Raw genomic sequence first — 13,019 nt, forward strand, 5'->3', positions numbered from 1 at the left:
CGAAATGCAGTGTTTGAATTCTAACAGATTTCTGCCTTACTTGGGCTACTTTGGCACTGTGAGTTATCCGTAATGTCACTTTGAGTTTATCCATTTATTGCGTTACTTCACTTTCTTCACTTGTTTCAGGCATCTATGTTCAAACTCTTTAGCTGCTGGCCTGCAAGTGGTGCCTTTTATTTTTACTTATTTTTTTGTATAGCATGCTGGTGTTTAATATGATGCCTCCCACAATATGGATCGTCAATAAGTAATTTTCTAATAAACTCTTGACTGTTGACTTTTTGCATGGTCAGATAACATATGAAAAGTAATTAACACAGTGCCAGGTGTGTGATAGATACAAAAATGGAAGAATAAGATATAAAAAGAGGTGAAATAATTAGACCTTTTTCTTCAGTGAAAAACATAATTATTGAAAGAGCATAACTTCGTTGGTCAAGCTCCTGAATAAAGCCCAGTGCTGACTTACTGGCTGGAGGACTTTCGGCCCAAGGCTGTCTCATAAACTTGTGAGTGGACTGAACAAGGCTAAGGATAAAGACTTCCTTCTGCCTTGGTAGCTATTCTGGGAAGGAGAAAAGCAGAACTAAAAACAACACTGAGATACATCAGGGGTGGTGCTGTACCCCATAAAAGGGTCTCCTGAGTACCAAATGTTTCATCAGGCGATATATTTTGCCAAATGCTGTCAGTCTGTTCCTGTGTGTGTGTGTGTGTGTCTGCACTCTTGTGCATTCGTTTGGAGGGAAGACTGGGAAAGAAGGTAAGAGGTGAGAGGAGAAAGGGCTTCTTTGGTAGTCCAGTAGCTAAGACTGTGCTGTCAATCCAGGGGGGCTGGATCTGATCGCTGATCAGGAAACTAGATCCCACATGCTGCAACTAAGACCCAGTGCAGTCAAATAAATAAATAAATATTTAAGAAAAAAAAAAAAAGAAATACTGATGGCTTTGAATGTTGACTTCCCATGTGGGGTGAACAGAGAAAGCACCTAGAATTCCTCCTACAGTTTAGACCTGCATATGAAGGGTCTCTAGATAAAACCAGAGCATCAGTTGTTCTGTTTCCTGGTCTTCAACGGATATTTTTAAAGGCAATGACCTCGGGAGAAAAGCAAGTAACTAGGTCGGTGGGTATAGTTTCCTGTGGAACCACTGAAGAGTTCCGCCTTGCTTCTATCTTCTGCCTGGAGGAGTCAGTGTCCCAGCTCTCACTGTCCTCCTGGCATTGATAGTGACACTGAGGTCACTTCTGATGTTGGTACTTTTATCTCCTGCTACTCATCTGCAGCACGTTGCACATTGTATGGAGTGTGAAAAGAGCATAGTGTCTCTGTGTGGAGAAGACATCTGTGCACAGAGAAATCTAAACAAACACAGACCAGAGAAGCAATAGAGAAGCATTTGAAAATCCTCTACAGTTTTACTTACTTTTGTTATTAAAAAAAAAAAACCCACATGATACATACATTATGGTAAAAAATACTTCATATTTAAATAACATATTTCTTGCCTATTATAGGCACTTAGATAAAATATACATACAACTGAGTATATTAGCATAGCTAGATAATAAATCTTCATGGAAAGATTTATTACTATTTGTTCCTCAAAAATCAATTTAAGAATAACATTGTATGGTTTAAATTCATCTAAATCAATAATTTAAATAATTTAATATTCTATTGCATGGTACATTTTAGATTTTCACAAGTTACTGATTGTGGTTACATTTTATCATTCCAAGAGCCCTTATGTCAAAAAAGCAGTATGTTTCTGATAGAAAATTTCAATTTTACCTGCTTGTAATGGTTATAAGCGCAGGAGGACAGTAGTAACCACTGGAGGCATGGTCAAAGCTTCGAAGGACGGTGTCAATTTTGTAACAGAATTTACCATGTCTCTCCCATCCCTTAAACAAGGAAAAGGAAAATTAAAGACACAACTGATTTAGTTGAATAGTAAAATATTTTTCAGTGTACTCTCATTTACCTCTTTTTTCTCTGACCCACTCAAAACTTAAGACTTGAATGTTTGTCTTGATGTCTTTGATATCTTTCTAATGGTAAGGCCATTAGCTACAGCCACTTTTACATTTATTTAATTAATCTTAAAGCCTAATGAACTGATTTAAAATCTTTATGCCAAATGGAAATAAAAGGACGTTTACGCGAGATCGCTCTCTCTCAAACACACACACACACACACACACACACACACACACACGTGCACGCACACACAGTCTGTTCAGACTTATAGGATTTCATGTAATTATTTCCTGCAGCATGCCAAAAGTCAGAAGTGTTGGCTTTGAGGACAAAATGCAAAGATTTGAATTCTGGTTCCACTATCATGTGGCCTTATTTAATCCCTCCATGTCTCAGTTTTCCCCTCTGTATATAGGGATAATAATAGTATCCATGGAGTTGTTCTGAGAATCAAAGGAAGACACTGTCAGCAGAAACCCTAGAATAGAGCCAGGAGCTCAGTATGAGCAAAGAGGACATATGATCTAGGTAAGAGTGTACTGTATTTTTTTTCAAGTTTCTTGCATATTGCTTATTTCATGTTATCCTACTGAGATTCACTGAGATTAGGGACTCAAATAAAGTCAGACTAATGGATAAGCTGGTTTGGAATCTAATTTTGGTGCAATCCAGGATGGTCTTAACTGGGTCATCAAGCTTCCAAATAGATACTGGCTAAAATACTTTTTTGGTGAAGATTATTCCTAAATCAAATGGCTAAATCAACCCATTTACAGAGAAAGCAAACAAGCTTTGTCAAATGACAAATGTGTATGGCTCAGTCCTGGGAGTGAAGAAGGGTGGCTTATTCTTTAAAAGCATATGATACAGGAGACACAGATTCATTGCTGCTGCTGCTACTGCTAAGTCGCTTCAGTCGTGTCCAACTCTGTGCGACCCCACAGACGGCAGCCCACCAGGCTCCACTGTCCCTGGGATTCTCCAGGCAAGAACACTGGAGTGGGTTGCCATTTCCTTCTCCAATGCATGAAAGTGAAAAGTGAAAGTGAAGTCGCTCAGTCGTGTCCGACTCCTAGCGACCCCATGGACTGCAGCCACCAGGCCTCTCCGTCCATGGGATTTTCCAGGCAAGAGTACCGGAGTGGGGTGCTATTGCTTTCTCTGACAGATTCATTAGTCTTCTATACTTCAACCAAGCTATTTTAGTTATTTTTCTTCCAATATTATAAAATCACATCCCTTCTATCAATCTATTTTTATGTATTCACCAGTTTTAAAATACACTTCATTTTGTGTCACACCAATGCTTGCCAGATATCAACCATATATAAAATGATTTCTGCCATACTACTCGGTAAAGGTCTTGATGTTGCATTAAATGAGGGAAAAATCTTATTTTAGAAATAAGCCATTTTAGTTCAAAACATTATTAAATGAGGTATGGATCACACAGCAGTGCCACATCTAGCCGGCCAGGATGTGCTCAGAACTTATTCCCTTAACTTCTCTTCTCAGTCTTCTCCATGTAATTGACAGCGACAGCCAGCCAGAGCCCCTCCATGGATCACTCCAGTGGGGGCAGGGAGGTTAGGCTGCTTTGGTATTTGGAAGGACAGGAGGAAGAAGGCTGACAATTTGACCTTTCTGACATAGTCCTCCTTACTCATTAGTGGTTTTTAGATCATAGGCTGTTTAGAAAAATAAACAAACCAAAACACAACCAAGAACTGAACAGGCTCTAAGAAAATGGGAGGGGGGTGGAATGTGGCATAATAATAACCAGAAAAACAAAGGCTCTTTGCCACAAGCCTTTGTCCACACAATGAAAGTGGGAAGAATAATTGATTGTATTTGTGAATATCCTTTGTCCATGAGGTGGCATTTCATTTTAAATGAAATGATGATGTTGACAATACTGAAACAATTGTTCTTATTACCAAGTTCCCTAAAAGTAACTCAGATGGGAATAAAAATCTCGTTAAATTTCTGCTATGAAATTATCAAGACATTTTATGAGGGATTTTGCATGTGCAGACTGTTGAGAGAATTGCATTAAAGCAATTAGCTAAAAGAAAAGAACTTTCAAATCTATATTTGTAGGTAGGTGCATAAAGAAATTAATTAAATTTTGCCATAAAATTTAAAAACTGGCTCTGAACTCAGAATCCTTAAATATTGGTAATGCTGGTCAGAAAGAGGAAAGCAGTGTATGAAAGTTTAAACAGAACATCAACTGTTTCTGCCAGGTAAGAAGTTAATTACTCTTTCAACACAAATTAAACAGTTGAGTTGCCTTGAAAGCCATTGTAAAACAGATTTTTTTCAATATTTCTAATCAGATAGAGATTGCTCTGCTCTGCTAAGTCACTTTAGTCGTGTCCGACTCTGTGTGACCCCATAGACGGCAGCCCTCCAGGCTCCCCGTCCCTGGGATTCTCCAGGCAAGAACACTGGAGTGGGTTGCCATTTCCTTCTCCAAGATAGAGATTAGAGATCAGCTATAACTAATTCAGGAATTGTAGTCATTAGGACAAATGTTTGGTCACATGTCAGCTATGGCACATATGTCGTTCAGCTAATGTATGAAGAGTGATTAATATACTTATACATTGATTAATGAATTAAATGCAATTTCTGGAGAGATGGTTCATCATTTAATTGGAATTGGATTAGAAGAGAAAATAATTAGAAGAGAACTGCATAAGAACCAGATTTGTGAACATTTTGAGATTCACAGAATAAAAATCTCGAATAGTTAAATTCAGAATTTTTAGGTGTGTGTGCATGTGAGAGAGAAACAGAGATACAGAGAGACACACAAAGAGAGAACACGTGTGCTAAGGATACTGATAGGTAAATTTTTGGTACCTTACTACAGAATATTGAATGTACTTTAAGAAATTTAAAACAGAACATTTATTTTCTGTCTTTAAAGTTTAAACCTAAAGTATTAAGTATGTTTTTATTTTTTTTTAAGTACTGAAAATAGTTCAAGTACCAAAAATAGTTTATTACTTAAAAATATTTTTATCTTTTTCCTAAATAATATACGGGGGGCTTCCCAAGTGGCACAGTGTTAAAGAACGCACCTGCCAATGCAGGAGACGCAAGAGACATGGGTTTGAGCCCTGGGTTGGAAGATCCCCTTGAGTAGGAAATGGCAACCCACTCCAGTATTCTTGCCTGGAAAATTCCATGGACAGAGGAGCCTGGAGCTACAGTTCGTGGGATTGCAAAAAGTCAGACACGACTGAGTGCACACATAAATAATAATAAATGCATTCTATTATATATTAATAAATATGCTGATATTTATTAATAAATAACTATTTGTAACGTTTAAGAATATTTTATAGTAAATATATTTTAATAATATAATGTGATGTATAATATTGTAATAATATATTGCAGACATACATTTCTCTTTGTTATTGTATTTTATTCAATTATTCAAGTTTAAGAAAAGTGAAAAAGAAGGCAGAACTGTGAGTGCAGAAGGTCACTCTGACTTAAAGGAATGCTTTTGCTTTCACTCTGATAGTCTTCATTGGAAGACAATGAAAGCCACATGTGAGACAGGGCATCACAGGACAGCATTGTTTGTAAAGATTAAAGAAAAGCTGTCTTGGGTGGAAGAGGATACTAAGACAATCCTTCACAGAGCTGTAAATCCTTTGAGAGGTCCTAGCTGATAATTGTCTGATTTGTTGCAATAGCCCATTCAGAAAAAAAAGGAGGGAAGGAAAGCAGGAAGGAAGGGAGAAAGGGGAAAGAGGAAAAAGGGAGCCAAGGCAGGAAAAAGAGATTCACTTTAATTTGATGGTGGATAAATCATTCTAGTTATGAAGTCCCTGCAGTGTTCACAGCTCTTACCTTTTGACAGCCTGATTCAGTGTCAGAAAGGACAAGGCCTGTTTTCTTACAAAGGTAAAAAAGTGTTTCTTCGCAATTTTTAACTTTCCAGTGTCCCTCCTAGGAGGAAAATGATACAGGATGAATGAATGCACTCCATTACTGATGATCATAGTCAGCATTAATTATTTTGGATTGAAATATGATTAATAATGCGTGTTTCAGCATGGCATAATGTGTTAGGATCTTGGGTTGATTCCCGACATATGAGAGGGAGGTTTGGCTTTTACATTAAGCTGATCTCAGTTTTTGTTTTTAAAAGATGGGATAGGTAGTGATTCTCAGTCTTTTGTGTGCACCAAAATTACCTGGGTTATTAAAACACAGATGATTGGGATCCATGTGTCTCGTTCAGTAAGTTAGGTGGGACCTGAGAATTTGCATTTCTAACAAGTTTTTTGGTGATATTGATGCTGCTGGTCTGGGGGGGCCACAATTTGAGAACCACTTGGATGAAACTAGTTCCCTGACCAAGTGATAATACTGCTGCTTCTCTCCAATCACTTCTAGGTGTTAAACTGAATGCTTTGGGGCTTCCCTGATGCTGGGGAAATGCCTGGAAGGCACCGTGAATAACTTTAGATAACATTATCATAGCTGAACTTCATGTTCAACCCCAGATACCCTTCTTCATGAATTTTCCAAAGCGCCACTCCATTTCCTCTTTTAATAATAGGCTGCTGCCTGCATGCCTTTTCTTAGTTCTACTGAAGGCTGTTCTCATATCCTTCATTAATAATGAAATACAATAACTGCTAACTGATTAAAATTTTATTCTGTCAAGAGATTTTTTATTTTAACACCAGTCAGACCTTTAGACTAAAACCGCACAGTTGAAATTTTAGTGTCTCAGGCATGCAAGGATTTAGGTGAATAGACAGCTCTTCCATGACCCTCAGAAACATACCACGTCAGAGGGTGACAACGTAACCCATAAAAGCAGCTTTGTAGCTCATTCCCATGGAGTCTCCAGCAAACCATTCAGCTCTAAGATGGTGTCAGGCACACTGTAGTTGCTTAATAACTGTTTCATGGACAGATGAATGAATTGTTTCCTAGGCTCTCAGATTCAAATTGAGGTATCAACCATGTTTAGGTAAATAGTTAATTATAATAATTACATTCATATTGAGCTCAACTTCAAAGAAATGAATGTTACTTTTTATGTATCTACTATTTTAGCAGCTACCAAGTTGCTAAAAGGGGGCCACAAAATACCACACTTACAGCAGCATGGTCCTGACACATCCAGTGATGTTAGAACCTATCTTTTCTCTCTTAAGAATAATTTCTCTGTCCAAATTCGCTCCTGTTCTGTGAATATGCTAAGTGAAATACTCAGGTCTGTCAAATGAAAAAGGAGAATGTCAATAGGAAATTAAGGTCACCTTTAATTATATCAAAACTAATAAACCAATAAAACCTCAAATACTATAGTGGCTTTCAGGAGAGTTAGACCCAAGCAAACACTTAGAGAGGTCATCGCCTCCACCAAGTGTGACCCTGAAACACTGCCTGAGCACTATCATTGTAACTGCATGTACTTGTGACAGCCTTGAAAGTTACAACATGGAATGTGTCATAAGAATAAGTGCTTAGGCATTTCCTATGTTTGGCTGGCACAGTCATCTTGTGAAGCTACTTAAGTAACATTTAGTAAACTGCTTAGATCCCAGTTACCTCCTAAAACTCCACCAGTGAGTTCAGCAGCCATCTGATCAAAGAGATTAAGTCTATTCTAAACATACTTTGAAAAACACTGTCAAATAGCTTGAGATTAAACGAATTCTGTATAATCAGAGGTTTTAGATAAATGAGAGACTAGAGTAAGGATAAGTGTGATGTTAAGGTTACTGGGACCATTTCATTCATGTTGAGGAAAAGAACAAGATTTTCCATCAATTCACAATTTTCAGAGGTTACACACAGTGTTGAAATCCTTTTATGTTAAGAAGATAATGGAGTTTAAAAACCATCAGAGTAATTTCCTGGCTCCCTGGTTCTTCCCTTCATCTTCACCCAGGCGATCAATGGTGCTACCATCCACCGAACGGTGGGTGTTCAAGCCAAAAACCTACCTCTCTGTCACCTCTACATCTATTTTAGCAACAATTCCTGTCTTACAGAGGATCCTTGAATCTGTCTTTTTGCCTCCACATTCACTGCCCTAATTCAACCACAAGAAGAGCCTCCAAACCAGTCTTTCTTCTTCCGTTGTATCTTTCTCCGATCAGTTCTCTGGGGCTTCCCTGGTAGCTCAGTCAGTAAAGAAACTGCAGTGCACGAGACCCGGGTTCAATCCCTGGGTCAGGAAGATCTCTTGGAGAAGGAAATGGAAACCTACTGCAATATTCTTGCCTGGAGAACTCCATGGACAGAGGAACCTGACAGGCTACAGTCCACGGGGTCGCAAGAGGTGGACACGACTTAGTGACTAAACCACCAATCAGTTCTCTGTGGAGCAGCCACAGTTACTCTTAAAATGTAAACCATGGGGAGGGAGGTGGGAGCGGGGTTCAGGATGGGGAACACATGTATACCCATGCCGGATTCATGTCAATGTATGGCAAAACCAATACAATATTGTAAAGTAAAAAATAATTAAAACTGAAAAAAGAAAGAAAGAAAGAAAGAGTGTGATGTCAACTGAGGAGGTGAATCCACAAGCCAAAAAAAAAAAAAAAAATAATATATATATATATATATGATACTTCAAACCAAAGACTGCAAAGACAGGGCTTAGGTATAGGCCACAAAATAAAATCAGTTATTTGTGAAATATTGTCATGAATCTACACTTATTTTAAATGTATTCAAATATTTGTATTTTCCAATAAAGTCTTTTTAATTTTGTAAAAAAAAAAAATGTAAATCAGATCATGCCTTCACCTCCATGAAGCCTTTTAGTGGGTCCTATCCCAGGCCTATAAGCCTCACATTTTCTCATTCTTCCTGCTCCATCCCCTACCACCTTTCACCATTCATACCGCCGTACTACCCAGGTCTCTGTTTTGATTACCAGACAAGGCAAGCCTTGGCCTGCCTTTGGGGTCTCCTGCCTGAAATGTTCTCCTGCTCTTCCAGAGACATTTTTGTTCTTCAGGTCCTATATTAAATGTCACCTCTTCAGAGAACTTGCATTGACTGTCCTGTCTGAAGAAGCTGTCCCGACCCAAATTCCTCATTCTCTTGACCCCATGTCCTCAGAGCGATCATCACAACTGCAGCCAGCGTGTGCTTTCAGTGTGTGTGTGTGTTTTCCTGCCTAGTGTGGAAGCCCCAGGGGGAGGAGGCGCTGTGTCTGTGTTCGTCTCTGCCACAACCCGTCCCTGGCCCCAGTGGCTCTCAATACAAGTTCAGCGAAGTGAGCATGGAACAACGAGTCAACTTACAGATTGCTCTGCTGAGACACACAACTGGCTTCTATTTGGAAAAATGTGGGGCTCAAGTGTGTGCCAGTTAGTAAAGGTGACCGAGGAGCCATTAGACCACTCAAAGGAAACTGGAATTTTATGGCTGCTCAAACCAATCCATGTTTCTGATGCATTTTCTGCAAGAGATTAACGTAAATTACTTACAAGAATCCTAGTATCTGCAAAGGCAGTAACACAGGGGCTGTTACCAATATATACCACTTTGCATGTGATTGCTCCTTTGTTTCTTCATGGAATGAAACCTGTTTAAAGTTTTGCTATAAAACACCTGCTTAAACTTTTCTCCCATTCATCTATCCATATCTGCTCAATATAGGCTTATGAGTGAGGCAGACTGACAGCGAAAGTCGTGCAAGGACAAAGCTTGAGCTAGTCAGATTCCTGGAACCAGTTTGTTTGTGCTACAGTATGGAAAGTAAGTCTGAAAAGTCTTGTTTTTCTTATACTCTAAAAAGAGAAAATAGGAAGGTTGATTGAATTAAGAAAAGGCACTTAAAAAAATAAAACTTTTAATAATGTCTAGCTTTACTTTTTTTTTTTTTTTCCTTTTGACCAGGAAAAAAAAAAAGAGCAGAAACTCTTAGAAGCATTGAATGGGAGAATGAGGTGTCTTGAAAAGTAAATAAAATAAAGCTTGCCAGTCTAGGTGAGTTGAAGAGACCATTGGTGGCTGGGAGAGTGTCCAGTGACTTGTTGAGATGGAGGCAGCCACAGGATTCTTTCAATCCCAGTGCAGAGTGAGGAACAATGACAGAAAGAGTTTGGTTTTCACTCCAAACTAAAAACTAACATTAAAACGGCCATAAAAGTAGATGCTGAGGATTCTTTCCACTAAAAACAATTTACTCGAAGCCAATGATTTCAATGATTTTGTTAGGAACTTCCTTTATTGCTTGGATTACATGGCCACAGCACATTACTGCTATCTAATACCCACTATAGTAAGTTACAGGTTCAAGTTTTTTAAATTAGAAGTTTCAGGAAATTACCTTTCCTCTTTAAAGAAAACCCCCAAACCCCTATCATCAAATTTATCTGGCATATGTGAGATATTACAAAGTTTATTAATATGTATTATGTAAAAATTCAATGAATTTGCATGCCTGGATATTATTTGGAAATTTCAGATGTATGTGCCATAAAGAATCACTTTAAAATAGTTTAATTTCTTGTCAACTTTACTAATAAAGAGCGTTACTATGTATATACCTCTTAAACCAAAGACACTTGGCACTCACCATCTCCAAGGAGGGTTACAAGAAACTCCACTTCTGCTAACGAAGTTATGTCTGTTAATACACTGTTGTTGGACTGGCAAGACTGCAAAGCCTCATTCCAGGTCTTTTTTTCTTTCTGCAGTTTATAGCAATTACGATTGTGGGGATTCCAGCCAGGCTCACAGTGGGTAGCATAGTATTTCCAAGCATCATTTTCTTTTTGAACCAACAAAAACACAATGTCACTTTCCACAATTATTTTGACATTACTTATTACCCACAATATAAATCACCATCAATATGTGATTATTTTTAAAACTTGAAAAACAGAAGCATATGATACAATAACATATAAACGATATCCTTCTAGGTCTTCAGACTTGAGAGGGATCCCAACTGTGATCTAGATCTAGGGTCTAATGGACCTCAGTGCTTTATTTTCCAGATGAGCTAAGGCACAAAGAGGTTAAGCAGACTTGGTAAGATATTACAGCCTAAGCGAGAGTCAGAATACCCTGACTCTCCCTTAGGTTGTATGATAAATATCATATTCTAACACATATATATAGAATCTAGAAAAACGGTACTGAAGAATTTATTTATATGGCAGCAATGGAGAAACAGACATAGAAAACAGACTTATGGACATTGGGAGAGGGGAGGAGAGGGTGAGATGTATGGAAAGAGTAACATGGAAACTTACATTACTATATATAAACTAGATAGCCAAGGAGTATTTGCTGTATGGCTCAGGAAACTCAAACAGGGACTCTGTATCAACCAAGAGGGGTGGGATGGGGAGGGAGATGGGAGGGAGACTCAAAACAGAGGGGATATATGTATACCTATGGCTGATTCATGCTGAGGTTTGACAGAAAACAACAAAATTCTGTAAAGCAATTATCCTTCAATTAAAAAAAAATTAAATTAAAAATATATAAAATTTAGCAGTTGGAGCTGCCATTTAAGTCTTTTTACACTGAAAGAGGAGTATTATGAAACACAAATGGCTTTCAAAGGATTTTATATACAGTACTGGGTGCGGGGATAGATATTTATTCTCAGCTGAAAAGAATTCAAAATTCTCTGGCCACTTTCTCTAGAACAGAGATAATAGCTTTCATTTTGAGGGTCAGTCTGAGTGCCTCTGGAGTCTCTCTGGGCTCAGATGGACTCTGGGTTCGACTTACAGGAGAACAATGCCACGATCCTTTGACACTGGCAGGGAAGGCAGCTGTGTATGTGCACATTTTGACCGTCTTGTTCCAGGAGCTTGCCCCCAGGCTGATGACGGCATTTTTACTTTATTACCTACAACTGCTTCCTTTGTGGCTCAGCGGGTAAAGAATCTGCCCGCAATGTGGGAGACCTGGGTTTGATCCCTAGGTTGGGAAGACACCCTGGAGAAAAGAAAGGCTACGCACTCCAATAGTCTGGCCTGGAGAATTCCATGGACTGTACAGTAATGGGGTTGCAAAGAGTTGGACACAACTAAATGACATTCACTTCACATTACCTACAACTGGGTGCTTCCCTTCAGCACTAACTTAGAAACAACTTCACTGCTAATTTAGGAAACAAGACATTCTTTCAAAATTGCTTCTAGGTCTCTAACAGAGATTAGAATCACAGTGGAAGAATGTTAGAACATTTAGGTAGATCAATAGTATCAACCTAAAAACATAATCACAGAACCCCTTTAAAAATATGAACCTATTTCTCTCTCACTCTCTCCGTGCCCCCGCCAACCCCAACCCACCCCCCACTCCCCCCCGACCCCCTCTCCACCCCTCCCACCCCCTACCTCCCCCACCACCTCCATGCATTCATCCACTCTCTTCTCTTTGAGTCTTTGGGTTGGCATGCCCTCCCACTTTGAGGGTGGATTCTCCTGCTATCTTCTAAATAAAATGGAGCTGTAACACTGATTTGCCTAAGAGCTGTAGCACGGCTGTCCAAGACCTGAGAGCTGTGACACGCTGAGGGCTTTAATGTCCGTCGCTCCAAATCTTTGTTGTGACGAGACAAAGAACCGAGGAACATACACTCACGTGACAGGAAACTTTTCCTTGTATGCTCATATTCTGCCCTCCCCCAGGAGGTGTTCCATCTGCTGTGAAATTCTTGACCCCCTCGGAACTGTCAGGCTAGAAGGAGGGGGATACATAAGTGAGCATGAATTGGCTTTTCTGGAGACGGCCTGGGACGTGGGATATTTAACCCATCTATGTTTTCATCCGCACCTGATCAAGCCCACCAAGGCAGAACGGACTTTAAGAGAGAAATAGTCTTGGACCACGTGGTGTTCTGGTTGGGCCTTGCTGACCGGCAGGTGAAGACACACCGATCCCCCTTCTCCCTCTGGGATCTGGCAGGATTTGGACAAGAATGACCTGCCCCTCCCCCATACTGGATGATGACGCACCCACCGGCCCTGTGCTCCACCAGGACCGGAGGCCACCTTAATG

General features: G+C 39.4%; 1 protein-coding gene across 1 annotated transcript in view; it reads right to left on the reverse strand.

The window, feature by feature from the left end:
* Positions 1-13,019, reverse strand: part of PLA2R1 (phospholipase A2 receptor 1) — a 136,920-nt gene that overhangs the window by 75,289 nt on the left and 48,612 nt on the right. Inside the window, exons 7-10 of the mRNA XM_014478670.2 lie at positions 10,573-10,767; positions 9,293-9,450; positions 5,862-5,960; positions 1,800-1,912 (exon numbers count right to left, since the gene is read on the reverse strand). Of these exons, the coding sequence (XP_014334156.2) occupies positions 1,800-1,912; positions 5,862-5,960; positions 9,293-9,450; positions 10,573-10,767 (565 nt within the window). The remainder of the gene's footprint in view (positions 1-1,799; positions 1,913-5,861; positions 5,961-9,292; positions 9,451-10,572; positions 10,768-13,019) is intronic.

This window comes from Bos mutus, chromosome 2, assembly GCF_027580195.1.
Source record: "Bos mutus isolate GX-2022 chromosome 2, NWIPB_WYAK_1.1, whole genome shotgun sequence".
NCBI lineage: Eukaryota > Metazoa > Chordata > Mammalia > Artiodactyla > Bovidae > Bos > Bos mutus.